The sequence below is a fragment of the Agelaius phoeniceus genome, chromosome 4, assembly GCF_051311805.1.
Source record: "Agelaius phoeniceus isolate bAgePho1 chromosome 4, bAgePho1.hap1, whole genome shotgun sequence".
Classification (NCBI taxonomy): Eukaryota; Metazoa; Chordata; class Aves; order Passeriformes; family Icteridae; genus Agelaius; species Agelaius phoeniceus.
The window spans coordinates 48,927,598-48,950,716 of record NC_135268.1 but is presented as its reverse complement, the minus strand read 5'-3'; the positions used below and the strand labels follow the sequence as shown (position 1 = coordinate 48,950,716).

At 38.5% G+C, this 23,119-nt stretch overlaps 1 protein-coding gene across 1 annotated transcript in view; it reads left to right on the top strand.

Annotated features, from left to right (window-relative positions):
- The first annotated feature begins 8,601 nt into the window (after positions 1–8,601).
- Positions 8,602–23,119, top strand: part of ATP10D (ATPase phospholipid transporting 10D (putative)) — a 28,177-nt gene continuing 13,659 nt past the window's right edge. The window contains exons 1-11 of the mRNA XM_077177562.1: positions 8,602–8,829; positions 9,776–9,980; positions 10,896–10,981; positions 12,111–12,217; positions 12,965–13,096; positions 13,928–14,055; positions 14,200–14,452; positions 18,972–19,207; positions 19,864–20,052; positions 22,025–22,640; positions 22,780–22,886. Of these exons, the coding sequence (XP_077033677.1) occupies positions 8,714–8,829; positions 9,776–9,980; positions 10,896–10,981; positions 12,111–12,217; positions 12,965–13,096; positions 13,928–14,055; positions 14,200–14,452; positions 18,972–19,207; positions 19,864–20,052; positions 22,025–22,640; positions 22,780–22,886 (2,175 nt within the window). The 5' untranslated portion in view covers positions 8,602–8,713. The remainder of the gene's footprint in view (positions 8,830–9,775; positions 9,981–10,895; positions 10,982–12,110; positions 12,218–12,964; positions 13,097–13,927; positions 14,056–14,199; positions 14,453–18,971; positions 19,208–19,863; positions 20,053–22,024; positions 22,641–22,779; positions 22,887–23,119) is intronic.

The following is a 23,119-nucleotide window of genomic DNA, read 5'->3' as shown; positions in this document are numbered from 1 at the left end:
AGTTCAGCTGCTCGTGACCAGATTATCTGGTGTTTTAAATAGTTTTGGGGTTACTAGGGTCGGAATTTCAGCATTTTTAACTCCTTGCATATTTTGTTTTTAGGCTTCTATATATTTTGGCTTAATTTTATTAATGAAAACTTTAAAGATACACATTTGTAGTTGAGCCTTCAATTGCTGTAGGTTACTTCTCAATTTCAGGTTTGAAATAACATCTCAAGAGTATGTTTTATAGTCTTACAGGAAGTCTCCAGTGGTTAAAGTGGATTCACAGGTTATTCCTGTCAATATATCCCCAAGCAGTAGGCTTGGGTTTTATTGCTCTGTGGCATATTTGATTGTCTTCCTGAGGTTGTACGAGAGTTGGTTTTGTCAAAAATTCACTGACCCTGGAGCATTAGACCTGAAGACCCCAATGGGTACCTTGGGAATTTATGGAACTTTTGAGTAGCTGATAATGTAGGTGTCTTAGAAAATCAGAAGAATGGAATAAAATTAGTCAGAAACCTAATCTAGGATTTTAGGAACTCAAGTACAGTTTCTTGCTTTAATAGATACTTTCAGTATAAATTTCAGTGAGTATGAAATTTATCATTTATGAATTTATGAAACCTTATCTACACAAAAGAGTTCTAGCCCTTTAGAAACCAACAATACTGCTAATATAGATCCATTTCTCTTAAAAGTATTTATGGTAGCATAGGGAGTGTACATGGCTACAAAGAAAAAAAAAACAAACCAAATTCTTCTGTGTTACGTGAACACCAGTCTAAATTTTTAATATGGTCCACACCTTAGTCTTACTGTGGAATTCATGTGAATTTCACACATAGCAAAGCATCCATAGTGACTAAATGCTGTCTGACCATAAGTTAAAGATATACCTGTGTGGAAAGACAGTCATAAAAAAGACTTAAACTGTAAGGTTTTGGTTTACAGTTTTGAGACCAATGTGGCACATGAGAACATGGCATAAAGCAGAACTTTTCTGATGGAGAAAAGGATGTAAAATATTTTCACAGGTGATCACTCTCCAGCAGTCTTCAGTTTTACTTTTGAACTATTTCACCTGAAATTTAAACCTAAAATTTGGTAGTGTATGGTTTGGTTGTGTCTGTAAGTATAAGATCTGATTGGCATCCTAAATAACTTTTCCCAAGATGAAGGAGATTTTCTGCTTTTATACTGTTTTATATTTTTCTGCTCCCACACTATAGTATGTTAACCAGTATTACTTCATGGTTTACTATTAAATTATCTTGCATCCATCCTTGTGTCGTGGCTTTGGCACTTCTTGGGTTTTAATGCATTCTGCTGGTTGTTTATAATTTGTGAAGAGCTGTTGATGGCTGGCTTAACATACTCTTAACCAAGAAATTTCCTTTCTAAGATCCAAGGATTTTAAGACTTGCAAGGTTTCAATGTTGCCAATGCTAAATTTTACTTTGTAGGTAGGAGTGCATGGTGAAATAGTCCCACAGCAATTGATTGTTTATACTAATATCTGCCTTCCACTCTCAATTCAAGAATTCTTACATCTCTTTGATAAATATATCTCAGAATTTATGGTTGCAAATGACCACATAATTTTCTCAATTTGAAGTTTTGATTCCTGCAGGTTTTTGGCTGTTTGTCCCATAAATTGACAGCAAAAGTCTCTTATCCAGATCTATTTGGCATATTAGAATGTCTCAGCAGATTTCCTATTGGCTTGCAAACGCATGACAAATTTTTGAGATATCATGTTACAGCAAGCAGCAAAGGAGAAAAGATTTGTTCTTCAGAGTGTGAATTAATCTTCAGCCCTGGTTCCCTGAAGCTTCTTCATTTTCTGCTAGCTTCTGAGTTTTAAAACTCAGAAGTTTTAAAAGAGGATTAAGAGGAGTTTTTAACATTTAACCTGTATATTTCTGTCAGTGTAGTGACAAAAGTGCTAGTGTAGTTTAGTGAACCTGTGCAGTAACACTTGCTAGGAGGTTTAAATGGGACTGTTGTATGGATTGGGGATGATCCACACTTCCCCATTGTGTAGTGTGACTTCCATCTAGGATAGCATTTTTTATATTCCCTGGTCACCCACAACCTCAGACCTAAGGGGGAGATTCATTGTCTGAGTTGCTTCTCTTTTAAGTGTTGTGGACATTTTTCAGCTAAGATAATGAATTTATTTTATTGCATTTCTGTTTGCCAACAAGTGCCTTACCATTTACCCTGATATATTACTTCCTACTGGAAACTAGCCCAGATGAAGGCCTTCTGCACACTGCCTGAGAAGCAACAGGATAGAGACACACACACCATAAACATGCATGTGTCACAGGTCTGGGGAACATTCTTGTGAAATAGGTCATTTACCAAGTGCATTTAACAAAGAATTTTCTGAAAGAAAAATGAGGACTAATTATTTGGAGATCACAGCAAAAGAGAAGGATGTTGTCAGAAGGGAGGAAGTGGTTAGGAGAAGCCAGGGTAAATGGTAAGGCACCTCACATGACAGGTGAGCAAATGATCACAACATAATAGTAAGGTGCACTACCAGAGCAGGATAAACATAGGCTAAATTATCTACACATCTGCTTTGCTGGTGATTTTAAGAAATTATCTAGTATGAGAGCGATCAGGGATTGCTCAGTGACTTGCCAAAGGCTACCAATAATATAACTGGAACTAAGGAATTTTTAGTGTCAGCTCCATCCCCCACCAGGAAAGCTGGGAGTAAAGGGTTGCATGCAGATATGCAGGTGGTACTTCACAGAATTGGAAGCTGACAGAATTTACAAAAGACAGTGGAAGTCATGGGAAGAGAAAACAACTTACAGACATTGAATACACCTACAAGAGAATGCTTACGTGGGGCTTTATCATTCCAGGCCCTTCTTCCAGGGTACAGACTTTAAAAGTAGGGGTTTTCTCTCAGCATTACCACTAGCAGAGAGTTCTCAAAGCCTGTTTTTGTTGTGATATAGCATGGTCAAACATGGAGAGTGTATAGTGTTGATCTGTCCTGTGGTAAAACTGATGCTGTTGTGCCTTGCTTTAACAAAGGTATGACAGCCAGCTATTGCCTGTTAACCATATCTGGTCCCTCCAGTTTTTCATATCTCAAACTGCATTATAAGAAGAGGAAAGAATCAGAGCACATGAAGGATTTGGTGTAGAAAAAAAGCAAGAAAGCAAATAAATCCAGTATCATATAATTGCCTTCCACTTTTCATCGTTATCATTATGTTAGTAACAGTTAGTAAGCTTACTACAAGAACTTCCCTTTTTGAGTGTAAGACATATCTGAAATGCCTCTATATCAGCTGTTTCCATTTAGCAAGATCAAGAATGTTTACTTGAACAGTGTATAGGGTGAAAATAAGGATAGGCTAGCTTGTGTGAGGCTGTCCTCGAAACTAAGCAGGTGATGATTTAGGCTTCCTCTTTTCAAATGCATGAACATTATTCCTGGGGGTTTTAAACATAAACATATTTTTTAGAAATTAACTTCTAAAAATAGTGCTTCAGAGTAACTCATCTTGTAGATCATTTGCCAATGTTTCAAGAAATATCTGCTGTTTTGTATTTCTACTTTAAGTTCACATTAGCTGGGGAACTCAAAACTTGGCTATGAAAAATAACATGACAAGAGGGTCAAATAATGTTTTAAGGGAATTAATTTCTCGGAATAATTGTTTAAAATAGCTTTTATTTAATATTTGGTGACTTAATCCTCTAAAATGTCTAACATGAAGTTGATGAAACTCCTTCTGACCACAGAAAATGTGTTCAATACTTTATGAACGAAATTTATTGAAGAAGAAGAATAAAATTACTCAAAATTGACTTAAGAAATGCAAAAGAGGTTTCTGAATCTTAAAACATCAAAAATGCTATTTTAAAATGGTGATGCAAATTATTTGAAAAAAAAAAAGTAATTTGCAAAATAGTAGCTCAGTCAAATCCCAGGTGAGTCAGAGGGCATTATGGCACAGGAGGAGGTCCAGATAGTTTTTCCCAGGATGTCTGTTAATTGTCTGATTCACCTCTCTGATCATAGGATTTTATTTGTTATTTCTCATACAATGTTTCCAATGCTGTGGGTTTGTAGTTATTTCTCATCCCTACAATCTTCATTTTTCTTAGATGTAGTTACATTAGAATACTGGAGATACTGACAAAAACATGCAGTGCACAGAACTGAACCTGATGTTTCCTGTTCCCTTTTTAAGGAACTCTGCTCTCTGAGGAAGGGTGGGGCAGAGGTTTTGGAGCTGTGTCAGGAGTCAGAGAGGATATGTATGTGGTGAGGGGTGACTGCTCTTCAGCAGCATTGCATATGCAGTTTAAGCTATTAGCTCCTCATCCAGTGGTAAGGAATTCCTTAGCATGCTGTTGTGTTAAAATGTCCGGTGCTCTTCCTTCCTGCTTTCCCAACTGCTTCATTTTCTATAAATAGTGGTCACTGGGTATCAAATGCTAGAAAAGATAATAGATTATGGAAACCAAAAATACTTAGAATTTGGAAGGTTTTGAAATACGTGAGGTATATTTTAGCTGTGTAGGTTATTTTGCCTATATAATTTTCACTGAATGAACAGGATCTCCTGTTTAAGCTTTTGCATTCCCATTAGCCCTGGGAGATCAAGAAAGAGTTCCTTCCTTCCTTCTTCATCAATGTCAGATGTTTGTTTCCCTGATCTTATGAAAACAAACATGATTTTCACTACAAATGTAACCTTCTCTCAGATATCTGGCTGGTGGTGTCTTGTAAAATTTCCTGGCATTTACTTTCTTAGGTTTGCTCCTAGGTCATTGTACACTGTAACAGTGTGTAGAGATCTGTCAGATTATTGGGCACAAATGTGGTTAATGGACACACCCTGCATGATTCATGCTAAAGATGAAAGCTTGAAGGAGTCTGATAAATTTAACAGAAGAAATTGTGGTAAAACTCTCCCTGATAATTTCTAGTTAAAGATAAAGATAATTTCTAGTTAAGATAAAAATCTCCCTGATATTTTTAGTTAAAGCAAACATTTATTTGAAAAGATCTTCCATTGTACAAAATCTGTTTTACAATTACTGATTTGTCACAGCAGAGACAGTTAAGGCGAATTGTTGTTTCTTCAAAATGGCCAGGCCTTAAGGATGCCATCCAAAATCCAGAAGTTTGGGGTTTTTTTAATCACTGAACTGCTGAAATTTGTGATTGCAGGAAAAACACCCAACCTATCTCTTTTCAGCCAGTCATCTTTTAAAATTCTTTAATTTCCAGTACTTTGTTCTTTAACTCAGTCCTGACTTTTGTAGATGAGTCTGTGTTAATTTGGGGGTTTGGGAGCTCTAGGTTTATTGAAAGTCATGTATGGACTCCACTAGCAGTACGTTCTGCAGTCCCTAAACATTTTTGAAGACCTTTCAATCTTTAACTTGTTCTCAGGCTCAGTGTAAATTTACTGAAGCATCTCTTTCACATGTGTACAGATCAGTGTTCATATGTATGTCTGTATGGTAGCCATACATTTAAAGTGATTCATTGGTGTGAAGTAGCTGCTCTAAATGTGAGTTCCCATTTCTGGAGGAAGGGCTGACCCTGACTAAAATAGGATAGTAACCTCTATGCTGAGGGCAGTCTCTCTGGGAACTGTCTCCCAGGCAGTAGGATTAGAGGAAGCAAAGATAGAAGATGCCAAATTCCGTGAAAATAAGAGGATGCCATGTATTTTAAAAAATCTTCCCTTCTTCTTTCTTGCTTCTCCTAGAAGTCCCAGACATAGCTACATTCCCTTGTAGCCTTTGGTAGTCTGATGATTACTGGGACCACAAGGTTTAGGACTGAGGAAAAAAGGAAAGCCATTTCCTCAGACTGGACCCTTATGATGTCTGGGGGAGCGCTGCAGAAGGGCCTTGGAAGCATAGCAGGGTACTGCCAGGGGATGCTGAGAGGAGATGCTATATAGAGGGTTTGGTGGGTTTTTTCTCTCCTTTGTGTGCAGGTCATGGTTTCTAAAGTGATTTTCATGGACAGAGTTACAGTCTTCTGAGGCACCGTGACAGTCAATAGCTACCACATCTAATGGTGATAGGACAAAAATGTCCCATCTTAATTTGATAAGATGAAGAGGCCAGATAAGCATTAGAGAAAAGCTTTCTAGCTGTGACACAGACATACTGGCTTTTTGGGAATTTTGAAGAATCTCCTTTTTCAGAACAGAATGGGTTGATGTGGAGATATGAATAGTACCCAATTTTTAGAGGACCTGGTGAGGGCATTGCGCTCATGTGTCAAGAATTCTGAAGTTGTAATAGAAGAATCAACGAAGATATGTACAAGAAGATAGTCTGGATAAAATAGTCAAGTTGCTAGTTTCGAAAATTCCTATTTAGGGCAACATTTTGGAGGAATCTGAGCAGGACAGAGTGGCATTTGTCAGTAGAAGAGAATGATACCACATGAACAGAAGCTTAAATTGATTGAAACCAATGTCAGGATTAGTTTGATAACCACACAGGAGAGTCTCTTGTAAAGAGATTTCCTTTTGGAAGACCCAGCAATTTTTAGAAGCAACTTTTGTGTGGGAATTTAGAAAGAGGCTTTATTAGTAAATTTTGCTAGAATCTATGCAGGCAGTAAGATACCAGATGGAAGGAATGTAACCCAAAGCGAGAAGTACTGATGGTTTTGGGCTCATGCAATTTATAGTTTTAAACAAATATAAGATGAACTGTTCTATGGAAGAAGTAATACAAGAAATGTAGCAACCATTAATTAAAACTTTCAAATTGTAAAAAACTTTCTTATAAAGACCAGCACTTTAGAGCTTCTACTAAAGCATGGTTTGTGCAAGAGGCCTTTTCTGACAGCATTGGGTGATTTGATAAAGTGAGCAACACATATATCTATAAGTTAGTATCACCTTTAGCTATGAACTTTGGCTCTCTGTGGGAAAAGAAATTCCTGGGTAGAATGCTAGAGCTTAGCTAGGTGGATAAAGGGGAAGCATTGGCATGAAATTTATTAATCCTCTGTCAGTTGTTAAAAGTTCTCAAACCTCTTTAATTCACTGGAAGAAGTTTGGTTGATAATAGCTACTTAGTGCCTTTCACTGGCAAGTCCTCACTTTGTGTCTAAGGCTGTTCTCAAATGCATATTACTAGATTGTTGACTTCTGAGTTTAAGTTTTGTTAACCATCAGCATGGACTGCAATGTCTGAGATGAGGATTCCTTTCAAAATGCTGTTCTCTGCAGAATTAGCAGCTTGTCTGCCTTTCTGCACCATGCTACAGCATGAGAAACTGGTAGGTGGACTGCTATTACAAAAATATTGTGCATTTTAAACAAAGTAATCAAATTATAGAATCCTGAAAGGTTTGATGAAATTCAGATAAATTCAATCTTTGAAGCAGAAGTTCCTGACCTTACATAACCTATTAACAGTCTGGGTTGGGTTCATTATGAAAATAAGTTTTTTTCCCTAGGCTCATTCAAAACGGTAGCTGTGACTTTTTGTTGAAAGCCTTTACAGAGTTGTTGTGTAACTTGCTGTATTTTCAAACATTTCAGAGAGATGACTCTCCTTGGACTGTAAAGTGTTTCAGGTGCAATGGCAGATCCCATCCGCTGGGCCCGATACCGATGGCAGCGACTGATATCGACAGGGGGCAGAGAATGCAGCAGCAACAATTCAAGTACCAAGTGCTATCAGTCATCAAAAACTACTGGCAAACATAGGATAGTGATACCCTGTTTGGGACATTTTAAAGAAGAGTATGAAAAAGTATCAAAACTGTACATGAACAACAAAATACGAACTACTAGGTATACTTTATTGAATTTTTTACCACGGAATTTATTTGAACAATTTCACAGGTAAGGAACTCCTTTTTGATTGTGGTAATTCTTCTGAAGCTGAATCCTTCTATTTAAACCTTTGTGTGTGTTACTATATATTAAAAAGTTATTCCTCCTGCTGACCTATGGCTTCTGAAAAGATACATTATATATGGCCAGAGTTTCTTGAGTACCATCATTGTTGAGCTAATCCTTTTCTCCTAAGCTTATGTACTTTCTGCTTATTCTGTTCTTTGGACTATGGAACTGTTCCTTGCTCTTGGAGCACTGCCACACACCAATCAACAGTGGGATTTTCAGCTTATTTCCTGCAATTGTCTATTTCTGCTTCCCTCATGTCTTTCTGCCTTGCCAGTTTTTTTCATCTTCCTTCTGCTTGGAGAGCTACAGATTTGTCAAGCTACACAAGGAGGTTACAGGATGGCTCCCTTTTTAAAATATGTCATCTTCCCTAAGAGATGATAAAATTTAGTTTAAAGGACCTGGAAATCTGAGAGTGCAAAATTCATCAGTGCCTCACTCTGGAAAACATGTGCCTGGACAACAGTTTGAAAATACAGGAGAATTCTTGGTTTCTGCATTACCTGGTCATGTATGTTAAGCAACTGTGTTGCTAAGTAGTCTATTGACTGGATAGTGAAAACAGAGTTTGGGATACTTATTCCTTAAATTGTGGGTGAAGAAAAGATAAATTGCTGATAACTTAAATGTCTGTATTGGACATGGGAATGGAGTGGGGAAATGAGGATCATTGCCTGCTAGCACAGTTAAATCCTGTGTTTTCTCTTTGTTTCAGAATTGCCAATTTATATTTCCTATTTCTGGTTGTCCTAAATTGGGTTCCTCTAGTTGAAGCTTTCCAAAAAGAAATTACAATGCTACCTCTAATTGGGGTTCTGACAATTATTGCAGTGAAGGATGGTCTGGAAGATTATTCAAGGTACAAAATGGATAAACAGATAAACAACTTAGTAACCAAAGTATATAGCAGGTAAGAGACAAGAGTATTTGTGGTTTATTGTTATTATTTGATTATGACTATTATATGAAAGAGTTAGTAATAACTCTTTTGCTTACCTTCTGTATACTTATAGAAGCATAAAATAATGTAATTTGGAAAAGGTCTCTGAAGTCACTTAGTCTTAACCCCCCTGCTCAAGCAGGACTATTTAGATCTGTTCAATCAGGAACTAATTGTGACTAGATCACCAGTTTTGTTAAATGGTTATCATATTAGTGTAAAATTTGGAAAAAAGTTCTGCTTGAGGCAAATGAGTTCATGCGTGTGTTTGTACTGTATTAACCAAGTTACTTTGACTAGTTAAGCATTGTTAAACATGGCATTTGTTTTGAGAGGTGTATTTTTAATTCTTCTAAAATAGCTTAATGGAAATTGAAAGGCTGCTAGTTTATCACTCATTAATGGCATCATGTCGTACTCGTAGTGTGATGCCATTTCCCTAAAGAGAGCAGGATGGTTTTCTACTTGAGTGCGTCACACAGTTCATTCAGTATGAGTGTTAACATCTGTATTCCACCATGCAGGACTGCAGTGTTACACACTGTGGGTGCAAATCAGGCAGGGAGTCTGCTAGGCAGTTATTATCATGGATGATAAAAAGACAGGAATTCATCATATTCTAAATTAACCATCAAAAAACTTCTCTAAGAATATACCTGTGCTGCCCACATAATTGTTTTTCTTTTATACCTGTCATAAAAGGATATTCCAAGATGTAAAATACGAAGATGAAGGAAGTATAGTGAATGGGGTTTTTTTCTTTTTTGCATGCTCTGTTTCCATGTGGGAAAACAAGTATTTTGGAAAATGTCACTTCTTATATGTTGTAGTAGCCATCACAAACAGCACGTATAGGTTTTTCTCAGTTTCAGCTTATGCATTTGTAAAAAAATAACTGTTCTTCTGTGTGTTCCAGGAAAGAGAAGAAATACACAGATGAGTGCTGGAAAAATGTCCATGTTGGGGACTTTGTCCGGCTTTCACGCAATGAAATCATTCCTGCTGACATGGTGCTGTTATATTCTAGTGACCCAGATGGGATCTGTTATATTGAAACTGCAGGCCTTGATGGAGAAACCAATCTAAAGCAGAGGCAGGTGGTGAGAGGATATTCTGAGCAGGTAAAAATTGTGCTTTTCTAGTGGTGTAAGAAAGCTGACATGACAGGTGGTGAACTAAAAAAACCCAAACAGCCCTCTAGACTACCTAATTCATGGTAGTTTATCAATCCCCATCTGAAAAACAAGGTACTAGGTAACACAGTTCTAATTTGTTGCTTGAGTGGTTTTGGAGCAAGTCTTTGCATGTTCACATAACCCAGAGAAAGACAGATCTGTTTCAAGTAATGAAAACCAGCGAAATTGCCAATTCAGGTGAACTTCAAGTAGTTACTTATGGTGCATTTCTCTTACTTCTGGTCATGTTTCATTCTTATTAATACAGGAGATTTGTTTCACTTGACTTTTCACTGAAATGCTCACCCACTTTTTGTTTGCAATATGTAGTTCTGGTCTTTCATAACAGCCCTTTCTTTGGTACTTGTAAGTCTCAAACATCATTGCAATGTTCTCCCTGCTTGCTTTGTGTTAGCACAGAAACCATCCTGGTCATGGTATTGGGAAAAAAAAGTCTGTAAGAAATTCTGCTTGCAGAGGAGACAGTGTCTCTTCTTTCTGTTTTTTCATTATCATACAATGAGAAAAATCTATGGGAAATTTCTGCCTTTCAGATGTTCATACTGCTTTTGTGTTTTTTTTCTTCCTCCTCATCCTTCCACCCATTTTTTTCCTCTCCAGTGTTCTCAAAATATCAGCAATTCAAGTGATACTTGACAGTGTTTAATATTTACCAGGAAGCCCTATGCTATGTAAATCTGATTTATACTGGGTAGGAGACCATCAACACCATCAGCAACCTACAGTTTAGAGGCTAAATTGTTAGATAGTAGTATCTGAACCTGTAAATTTACAATGAATTTTAGGTTCTACACATTTTGTCTGAGTTCTCTGGGTTTTTTTCCCTTCCCATGGCTTTAGGTCTCTGAAATTGATCCAGAAGAATTTTCCAGTAGAATAGAGTGTGAAAGTCCTAACAATGACCTCAATCGTTTCCGAGGCTTTGTGTAAGTAAGCTTGCTGGCTCTTTATACTTATTGTCATTTGCTTTGGCATTCTTACGAATTTTAGGAGATCTTGTAATGTTTGCTTTAAGAAGTAATGATATGGATAGAGGTCAGTTTGCACCACTGCATTTCTGAGTGCAGCACAACCGACAGAGCTTCAGAAGGGGTTTCTGAGCAGCAGATGAGGCAGCGATGCTTTTTATTTTGTATTGAATATTTTCAACATCTTAGTTCAGGTTGTTTTGCAGACTTCATACTTGAAATAGCTGTTTTAAATCTGCTCTTCATAATATATGGTATCTATAGTATTTGGTCTGGACCACAGCCTGACTGGGCAAGCTGCATTGCTTAGAATTAGAAATCGGAAGGACTGGCTTCCTTTCCTACTCTGATTTCTTTTGTGTAACCTTGACTCAATTGATCGAACTCCTTTTGACCATTGTGCCTGTCTCTGTCTTTTCTTCAGACTGGGTTTATGAATTTTCTTCATGGTTAGTGTTGGAAGGGACCTTAAGGTACTAGTTGATCATTAAGGTCCCTTCCAACTCCAGCCATTCTATGATTCTGTGATACTTACATGTTGATGACTCTCTATAGATAATAGGAAAACAAACTACTTTTTTATGGGGTGACCTGTTTTCAGGTTTTGAGAGTTAGAATGTGTTTATTCTTCCCTTTGCACACTGAATCATTAGATATTTGAGAATAAAAATAAATAAATATAAATCTTAGTCTCTGAGGAAGCACCTTGACAAAGAGTGGGCCTAGCTACACTGGAAGCATACCACAGGAGTGATGGTGCTCACAGTAAATTTATGATGAGATTTACTATTTTTTTCAAATATTTTCTGAATGCTGATAATCCAAATAGGATAGGGTATTAGATTTCCAGTATTTGTTCTTTTCAGTAGTGTTGCCTGCTTCTCATATAACAGATGGCAAATGCTCAGATTTTAAAGGGTGATCTGCTTTTCTCTTACTCCATTCATATGAAAAGTCCAGTCAGACACATTGGGATGGCATTCAGTGACTTGCAGCTTCTTTGGGAAATCTGTTCCTAATGGTTTTGCAAAGCCTGGTTGGTAATTGCTGTATTCCTACAGCTGACATGAGGTTCTTTTTTTTGCAGTGAGCATTCAAACATGGACCGAGTGGGTCTCAGCAAGGAAAACTTACTGCTCCGAGGGTGCACAGTAAGAAACACAGAAGCTGTGGTAGGCATAGTGGTATATGCAGGTTAGTGAACTGGCCTGGTTTTCACAGACTTGCAAACAAGATGGTTGCGTGCCCTAAGAAACAGTATTGTACAAAGGGGAATTGGGAGAGTAAAAGCTTGAATCCAGCAGAAGGCAGCCATAGCTATAAATATTAAGAACTCATATCTGAGTTAAGTTTTTTTCTGTTTTCACAGTAAAATCTGATACCCCTGATTATTCCTGGAAGGGCAGATCTGTTGTGTGTGAACAGGTCCTCATCCTCAACTTGTTAGTTGCAATAGTAAACTGGGATTTTGAAATGGATATGGAAATGTGTGACTTGCTTAGGACTTTTTTCTTAATCAAAACTGAAGCTAGTGCTGTTCTTCTGGTTCTGTTCTACAATTTGTAGAAAGGACAGAGGTTTTTACACTAATCAATATGATGTATCCAGCCAGATAGTTGTAACACAGGTGTAGGATTTTGTAGAAAATGTTAAAATAATGTGGAAATGTCAAGAATAAGGTTTCTAAAGGAAACAATATTAGTGACAGTTAATGGAAGCTAATGAAAGTTAAAATATACATGACAGATTTTGATTTAACTTGTTCAGTTTTTTTAGGACAGAATTCATGTATTGTAGGAGAATCTGATTTACTCATATTTATAATGGCTGTTCAAATATTATTTAATAGAAATATTCTATTTCCCAAAGCTTTAGAAATATAAAGCACTTGTGGTTGTGATACCTGCTATTGGAGGATTTCAACCTCCTTTTTGGTTGCAGGTCACGAAACCAAAGCTATGCTGAATAACAGCGGCCCTCATTACAAGCGCAGTAAATTGGAAAGAAAAGTGAACACAGATATTCTGTGGTGTGTTCTGCTCCTACTTTTGATGTGTTTAACTGGTGCAGTAGGTAAGTGAGAATCACTCAGATTCCTGCTATTTTCCTCTCTCAGCCTGCAATGGTTAGTGTTTTATTTTGGGGCTGATTGATTTTGTCAGTCTTCATCCAGATATAATTTCCTGAAAGTTGGGAGTTCTGTGAGGTTTAAGTTCATGTTGTCATGTTTGATCTGGAATGTGGTTAAAAAGTGTGTTCCTGATGTGAGTTTTTGGGTCTGGATCCTGTTTCTCCATTTGATTTATCTTTTTTCTAACTAACTGTTCAGCAAACTCCTGTTTTCCCATAGGATTTTTCAGGTAACATGAGATACATATATACATTGAGGTGAGAGACCTAGTGTAACTAGAGTTGTACTGACTTGATATTTTAGAGGTTGATTAAATGATTAGCTTGAGTACATCTAAACAGACTAACTTTTCTGACAGATCATAAAGTTGTTTAAAATATGTTAAAATATGTTTAATAAAACTTCTTCAGATTACACTTAAAAATTATGATGTGATGATGTGTTTACTAGTAGACTAAAATCTAGACAAGCAAGGATAACAAAATTAATTGCCAGCAGGTTTTTTTGGAGGGAAAAGCCTGTTTGTGAAGTGTAGCTAATGTTTCTTTATTTCTGAGATATGCTGTATAGATGCTGTTGATTGAAGTCATGTAAGGTATTTCTTCATGCATGTATTAATACTTGGGACTGCTGTGGGGAAAAAACCCCAAGATATAAAATTGTAGTTTAAAGGCTTAGAAAGAACTGCAGAGTGTAACAGCTAACATAATAACCCTGAGCTGTGATACACTTTGCATAAAACTGATTGACTTTATCTTGTTCTTGTTTTCAAGGTCATGGACTTTGGTTAAGTAGGTATTCGGAAATACCTTTTTTTAACATCCCCAGGCCAGATGGGAAATCGAGTCCTCCAGCATTAGCAGGCTTCTACATGTTCTGGACAATGATAATTTTGTTACAGGTAACTGATGTGCTTTGAACATGGGTCATATTCTGATCTCAGTTGTACCCTTGAAGTAACTCTTTGGCTTCAGTAGAGCTACTTCATGCTTGTAACTGGCCAAAGACCTTAGTGTTATTTAATCTCTATGTTTTATTTTGTTAGGTCTTGATCCCTGTTTCTCTCTATGTTTCAATTGAAATTGTCAAATTGGGACAAATTTATTTAATACAGAATGACATTGATTTTTACCATGAGAAAACAGACTCAACTATTCAGTGTCGAGCACTAAATATTGCTGAAGACCTTGGCCAGATTCAGTATATTTTCTCTGACAAGACTGGAACCCTCACTGAAAATAAGATGGTTTTTCGGAGATGCAGCATTGCAGGACAGGAGTATTGCCATGAGGAAAATGGTAAGACACTCAACCTTTGTTCACCTGGATCATTTTTCCAACGTATTTGATACCATGAACTAAATATTCTTTACTCATTATGGAAGAAATCATGCCTACTTGGTTTTGTTTCTCTCCATGGAATATTCAGAACCCAGAAGGTTGGAAAATTGCCCATCTACTCTTTCCTCTCTTTTTTTTCTGCCTCCAACTACAGTGCTAATGCTTACCTAGCATTTTAAGGTTTAAACATTCTGTTGACTGTCCTAGCAGTGTACCACCTTTATGTAGTATATGTTAAGACTCCACTTTGACATAGTTCTACTCTTGAGGACATAGTAACCCAAATTAAATACATGCTTAACAGTATTAATACGTTATTTAACAGTAATTTTAAGGTACAAGTCAATCAGATGTGTGTCCATGTGTGTGTTAATGCTGCAAAGGTAAGTACCTTCATTGAAAATTACTGTTGTATTCTTACTTAGATCTTACACAGATGCTTATTATTATTAAAAAATCAAGAGGCAGTGTTAATGAATAGTTGCTGTCTTATTGTCTAAAAGTGTAGGATCTGTCAGTGTGTGTTGTAGTGCATTTTTATACTTTGTAATATTTTGAAGTAGTTTTGTTTTGTATCCCCATATTTTTCCCAAATGGTTTATCCCAGACTGTACTCCCCTCCCTTTCTCCCTTTACCTGTGTTATCCCTCTCCCGGGATGAGATCATCCCCAAACCCCCACCCTGGCTCTCTGTCAATCACTCAGCATCCCATCCCTCCATCCAGAAGTTTCGGTCCAAGTTGTCGAGTGATTAGCCAGAGGCCAGGGGTCAGCCCCCCAAGCCTTGCCCCATACGCTGTCCTATATGTCTATCCCCCAGCATCCATCCCTTAGGGTCACTTATTGGTTGGTAAAACGTTATCTACTTTTGGTTTCCACCTCCCTTTAAATGTGACCTTGGCACATCTCCCGGGGCTCTCGGCAGGAGGCCCCTGAGGTGCAGGAGCTCCTTTGGGACCCTAATAAAACCTTGGATTAACCCCTGCTAAGAGTCGGCCCTTTCTCTTCTAACGATGTCTCTGGTGTCTCTTGTGCTGCACAGGCGACCAGCCCAGGTGCCCTCAGTACCCTCGGGGCACAGAGAGTGTCTCCCTGCTGTCAGCCCAGGTGCCCTCAGCACCCTCGGGGCACACACAGACAGTGTCTCCCTGCTGTCAGCCCAGGTGCCCTCAGCACCCTCGGGGCACAGAGAGTGTCTCCCCCCAGCCCAGGTGCCCTCAGCACCCTCGGGGCACACACAGACAGTGTCTCCCTGCCAGCCCAGGTGCCCTCAGCACCCTCGGGGCACAGAGAGTGTCTCCCTGCTGTCAGCCCAGGTGCCCTCAGCATCCTCGGGGCACACACAGAGAGTGTCTCCCTGCCAGCCCAGGTGCCCTCAGCACCCTCGGGGCACACACAGACAGTGTCTCCCTGCCAGCCCAGGTGCCCTCAGCACCCTCGGGGCACACACAGACAGTGTCTCCCTGCCAGCCCAGGTGCCCTCAGCACCCTCGGGGCACACACAGACAGTGTCTCCCCCCAGCCCAGGTGCCCTCAGCACCCTCGGGGCACACACAGAGAGTGTCTCCCTGCCAGCCCAGGTGCCCTCAGTACCCTCAGGGCACAGACAGTGTCTCCCCACTGTGTCGGGGCTGCTCCCTGGTGTCTGCTGACTCGGGACTGGCCCAGGGCTCCTGAGGCTTCCAGAGGGACCGAGACAAGTGTGTATTTCATGAGAGCCAACTTGAAGTCTTCTGGGAGCTGGGAGAAGATATAGCTCCAGACACAAGAGAAAATTGGCCAGATTGATGTGAATTATTTAATTAGCCATTTTATTAATTAAGTAAAACCACAAAGTATTTATTACAGTTACCATGTGCATGTACTAGTGCCTGCAGGCATTTTGCTGGTGGACAATGCAAATATTCCATATGAGATCAAGGGTGTAGTGCTGATGGTGGGTGGACATGTGAGGCACAGCTGTGTAGTAAACCCTCTTTGTGGTTTTCATGGGTTTGCTGCCAGATAGAACTGCTCACAGCTACAAGCAAAAGGCACACTCTGCTGGCCACAGCAATGAATCAGTTCAGCCCTTCTTTTGTGGTGTCACAGGACCAGATATTACAGACAAATTTTACAGCAATTGCTGCACATGTTTTTTTGGAAGTCTTATGATGAGGGTTCCAAGATGCTTCTTTGGCATTTTATTTTAATTTCATTTTTGGCGTTATATTTTCAGAGCATTTCCTAAATCAAGGAAAACTTTCAGAAAAGAAACCAAAGAGTAGTATGAGTGATGCAACTGTGGATGATTCAGGTCTCAGTGTGCCAGGGAAAGTATGCCTCCACATGCTTCTGCTAGTAGTTCACATAAAGCTATCTTCCAAAATTATTAGTTGTTGACTACGTACATAATTACTTCCTCCTGTGCCCTCTTTTCCCTGGAGAGTAAACATGCATTTCTTCCTAACAAATTAGAAATTATATGAGCCCTGAAAATCAGTTTGAAAAACATTGGAGGTCCTGTTTTTTAGCCCTGATTTATATTTGTTTAGATGCATAGAGCTGCTGTTTGCAAGGCTCTTGCTACATATGGTAAGAGTTGCAGTGCAACACAGTCCAGTCTTTTGATAGAAGCTGCTTAATCTGAATATGTATTTCTGGGTTTATATCTGTATTTCCCGGGGTAAAGGGATGCCTGTGATTCAGAATAATTCTCCATGGAGATGCCCCCAGGCTGTGTTCTGTCTAAAGTGACGTGTGTTTCTTGGACCATGGCAGTAGAGCAGTGTGGTGTTGTAAGAGATGCTACGTGTTACTTCAGCCAGAACATGCAGCTTCTCCACAGCCTGGAGCAGAGCAGAATGGGTGTGGGTTGTCCAAGCCTGCCTCTACAAACACACATACTAAGTCATTGGTGTTGCTTTCCAGTAAAAAGTATCAGTGCCTTGTGTGCAATTTTGTATTTGGTAATAGTTGTGGAGAGCCTCAGTGTTATGTTCCCACTTGGCTGTTTTTTAAAAGAGCTAAGTTACTAGTTTCATACTGATATCAGGAAGATGGCTTGCCAAGGTGTAAGCTCTGGTTTCTCTGTTTCCTTGGACTCATCAGAATAGCAGGATGGAGGACAGGACTCTTTCATTTGTGTTGCAGAAAGACAGTAGAAAATGTCTAGCAAATGAATAATAAACCTATTTCCATCTCATTTAGAGCAACAGACCTGGGGACTGACCTGTGGAAAGGTTTTCTGTTTGCATAAAACAGAATGATATCCCGCTTCTCACTTCTTTCCTGTACGTTTGGTACCACCTGAAGTAAAGAAATAGGGAATTAGTGGTGTTGCTGGACATGTCTGCAATGTATACTTAATGTTGGTTTTTTGCTAGCATGCCATTGTTTGTATTCAGACTTCAATGAAATAAAGAGGCAACGCACAGCTCTCAGAACAGTTTTTCCAATCTGTGGATTTTAGGCACTGAAGTGCTAGTGTATGCTCATGGAATGCTGTTTTCACAGTGCGAGGTAAAACTTGAAAGCTGAATAGTGTACATAGTTCCAGTGCTTTCCAGAGATTTCAGCTTCTGGCATATGGTCAAACACTCTCAGAACTCCAGTGCAAACACTTGGATATGTTCTTAATCAAGCACATGATAGCATAGGAGTATTTCCATTTGCTGCAGAGGTTCTTTACACTATTGATTTGTGGAGAGAAACAGAACTGCATTTACATCTCTGGCACAAAGGTGTTACACATGTCCAGACAAAGTTTGATTATTGAAACTTGCTTTTCAATTAAAAACTCAGAAAATGTGTATCTTTTTGTGAGGGGGTATCCAGTACTGAAACAATAAACACAGTTTGAATGAGTTCCTGCTAGCAGCTGTATTTTTCAAACCTCTGACATACAATCCTGATCCATCATAACATAATGGCTAGAAAACTCATCAGAAGTCTGGTCCTGTTTTTCTGGCTTAAAGCAGAATTGTTGCTATTATTCTTTATGAAATTCTTTGTTTTATTTCTTCAGAACCTCCAGTAAAGTCCTATTCAGTGCTTTCTCAGGCATTCCATTCTAATTTGTCCCGTCATCTCTGACAAGGTTTTGTTGATACCTAGCCTGAGTTCATCTTGCCACAATATGGAGCCATTGGGTCTTCTGATAGCCACAGTGTTCACAGAAAACAAGCTATTTCCTTCCTACCTGTATGCAATTTCCCTTCACTTGAACATGCATTTGACTCCCATCAATGTGCCCTTCTGGAGGTTGTATGACTCCAGTTTATTTGAACTCCATTTATGTAGAATTCAGATAATTTTTGTTCTGTCTTCTGGATTCAATCCAGTAGAATGCTGCTCAAATAGGAAGACAGTGTGGTGGCTTGTTATAGGTTTAATTTTTCATAAATGGTGGATTTTTCTTAACTATATAAGTAATTCCTTACTTTGGACTATGCTTCTTTTTGCTCATGGAACAATAATTTTGTTTCCCTTTCCTTAGCAAAGAGGTTGGAATCCTATCAAGAGACTGATTCAGAGGATGAGGATTCAGCTGATTGTCAGTGTGGCTCTTCAGCCCCTACATCAAAATGTCAGGGGCACAACTGCAGAGCTGTATGTGAACCTTTGAAGAGAAAGTCTGTGAACCAGTTATCTGGTAGTTACTCTGCATTCAAAAGGCAAGATGAAGCAGGTGATATTGCCAACTCAGGACACATGGCTTTCAGCAGTCCCATAGTAAGTAGAAGCTGTTTGGTGTATTGCTAAATTTCTGAATTAACTCAGGAAGGTATCTCTTTTTACTCCCATTTGATCAGATTGGTTGTCATTTAAGAAATCCCTTCTCTCTTCCACCAAAATTTGGGGTGTCATGATGGCTTGGTTGCATGCTATTTACAACTGACATTGCAGACACATGTTGGTTCATGAAGGTCTATACTTGACTCTTGCTGCTCTGCATCCATGATTAATTCAAATGAAATTACTGACTTAATAACAGTTTGTTCTTTTATTTTAAGAAGTTTCTAGCATTTTCCTTTGTTTTTTATAGGAAATATCAATATGGTCAATACTAATTTGAGGTTATGTGAGGAGAAACCTTCAGGTGCAGAAGCAGAGTTATCCGAATACCATTCACCATAGTTAATCTCTGTTGAAGTGTCTAAAGCTATGAGCTAAGCCTTTAGTGTTTACCTCTTTGGGCAGGAAGTTTGCCATTTTCAATGGACTAGCACAAGGCAGTGAAGATGCCAATGTTTCTCTGTTCCCTGGTATTACAACTCAGCACAGGAGGGAAGTTGTATGAACTTCTACACTTCGATCGTCTGTAGCTGATTTAACCTCCAGAGGCTAAGTTTATAATCTGATGGAAACTTTTGTTCATTTCATAATAGGAAACAGATGTTGTACCAGACACACAGCTGCTGGAGAAGTTCAGTCAAATTTCTTTTCATTCCTATCAACAATCAGAAGAAGCTAGCAACGAGTTATCTTTGGAGACAATGTATATCACTGATTTCTTTATTGCTCTGGCGATCTGTAATACTGTTGTAGTCTCAGGCCCCAATCAGACACGTCAGAAGGTAAGGTCATGCTTTTGGTTATTTGACCATATTTGCAAGTAGCTGATCTCCTTTTGGTTCAGTTACAAAAAGAAAAATACAATTAACTGACATTTTAAAAATTCTCCTTTTCACCTCTGCGTTTTTGTCCTATTAGAAAGAAGGTAATTACTGTAAAACCATGGAGTGCAATGAGTTAATGAATAAAATAATACTGATAAATTGGCTTCAATCTTTTTGTTTCTGTGACCATTTGTAACTTTTACAAGACAAATTTGGAGATTAAATTGCAGTTGTAATTTTTTCCATATTCTATTACGGGTTCCTTTAAATATGGATATAATTTCCTGTAATAACACATTAACAGTCAGGTTACCTTCACAAGTAGGTTATTGTTGGCTGAAAAATAAGAATATTCCCTGAAGATTCACAGAATATTGAAACTAAGAATGCTCTTACCTCATGGAATACTGTTCCCTGACTATTCAAATAGACATTCAGCAAAAGTATGGAAGATGAAGTTTTATATGTATATTAGTCTGAAGAAAAATTGCTTTGCAGAATGGCATAAAGTTGTTTCACTATGAATTAACAGTGCATTTTCTAGTCTGCCCTGGTTTAGTAGTTTGGAGTGACCACTTGTTTTTTTTCAGTGCACACAACCTAACTTTTATTAAAAGATAGTACTTTTTTTCAAATCTTTTGGGTTTTTTCAGTGTGGGATTTTCATAACTCTTTTTTTTTTTTTGCCAGTTTTGACTGTGTTGCAGGATAATTCCCAAGTTCAGCTTTGATTTCTTTCCCTCATTACCTGGTGATTTACATTTGTCAACTTTGTTTTTGGAAAAAAAATTAGTGACATGTGCAGAACTCGATTTTCATGTCTGTCTAGGTAGTAAACCTACAGCCATAGCTGGAGACATTCACAAAACATATCCTGTGGGATATAAAATACCCCCTATTTATAAATAAGCTTTATGTTGTATTGTGCTTCCAAGCATTTCCAGAAAGTGTCCAGTAGGCAGCCTAGAGATCCATGTGAGGAGGATGAGTTCATAGTCAATAGTTACCTAATCCTTAAATGGGATGGAGAGTCTTGTTTTTTTGAGAGTAATATGTCTGAATAACTTGCCAGCAGGTAGAAGTTCTCCAGGTCACTAATAGGTAGATTGGGAGGAGCAATGTGGAAGGAGGTTTCTGAGTTCATGATTAGGGAATGACAGGAGATAACTCAAGGCAACGGGAAGTTTCAGTGTTGCCATAGGAAGAGGCAATGAGAGGACATTCCTAGTCTCTGTTTCCATGATGTTGAATGGAGACACATTGCAACTTGCTGGAACTGTGGAGGACTGAGCCATAGTTTGTCCCTACCTTTTGCTTTTCAGTGGCAAAAGAGAACATGCTTCCTGGTAACTCATTCTTATGTCCTTACCAGCAGTGAGAAAGGAATGTCAGCCTTGTATGCCTGATTTTTGTAAGCTGTTAGCTCCCTAGCTGTTCTGAGTAACAGGAAGGCAATTATTTTATAACACTGCTCACAGGGGAACTGTCTTTTAATTCAAAACACTAAAAACTGTTGATAAACATAAGCTGTATGTTTAGCAGTTCTTGTAGCTAGTTAGTGTGAGGGGGTTGGTTTATTCTTCACAAGTATGTTGCTGATTCGGAACAAGGGTTGAAGTGTTTAGTTCAATTTGCCACAACTTCAAAAAGTTACAATGTCATATTTACTCTGTTCATTACCGAAAGTTCTGAAGAGAAGTATTTCATGGAGTCATGAATTAAACTTGAAACACATCCAATTTTCAGACCCGAAGTACTTTCACAGCTTATAGAGGCTGTTTACAGTAATAATACAAGCATTCAAACCCATAGTAAATTTTAAAATACTACTTTCATTATAAAACATACCTACTTGGTAAGGTGTCCTTACGTAATATAATAAAAAAGGAAGAATTTAACATAAATACTTTCTCTAACTCTTCTGTTCCAGATGAGACTCTCTTCGCTGAGTAGGTTGCCTATTAAATCTCTTGAGGAAATCAGGCAAATGTTCCAGAGGTTTTCAGTCTGGAGACTAAGTTCTTCTCCACTTCCAAGTGTAAAGGAGTCATCATCCGAAAGCCCCAATACTTTTGTGAGAAAACTGTCTATTTTTAGAATGAAACTGGCTTCACCTACTTTGGATGGAGATGCTCAAAGGATTTCTGAACCTCACGCTATTGACAGCCCAGAAAATTCTCAAGTGCCTGGAGAACTCCATCTAGAGAATGTAGCTGCTGGTGGTGAACCCAACCATGCTGTGTCATCTATTGAATTATCTCCCATACCAAAGCTATGTTATGAAGCTGAGAGTCCAGATGAAGCTGCCTTGGTTCATGCTGCTAGGGCTTATAAATGTGTTTTACAGTCTAGGACTCCAGATCAAGTAACTGTGGACTTTGCAGGTCTGGGGCCTTTAACATTTCAGCTTTTGCATATCCTGCCTTTTGATTCACTGCGGAAAAGGATGTCAGTGGTGGTTCGGCATCCAGTCTCCAACCAAGTGGTGGTGTACACAAAAGGTGCAGACTCAGTCATGATGGATTTGTTGAGAACTGCATCTGAAGGTATCTACAGAACTCATTCCTTAATGATAAGTTTTAACAATTTGCTACTTAAAGAATGTATTTAGATCTTCAAAATTTTCTGCTAAATTGAGCCTAAACATGCATGTTTAATTTGCTTTCTCTTCTCTTTGTGTAATAGTACATGCAAATAATTCTGAAATTGAAGGGAAGATTAAAGAGAGAACTCAGCAGCATTTGGATGATTATGCCAGAAGAGGACTGCGCACTCTGTGTATTGCTAAGAAGGTATTTCTTTTAATATATATTTTGAAGAATGTTTGCAGTCTGTGACCAGCCTCAGTGGTACCACCAATGGAGCAAACATCCTGTCTTCTAAACAGATTCTTCTCTTGCCACATATTGTTTATCCTGATGTACTTTTAGGAGGAATTTGTAAGAAAACCCAGATCAATTCCTGGCATCTGTTGGATTGCCATTTTTGTCAGTTCGGGATGCCAAGCATCTTAGCATCTTAATTT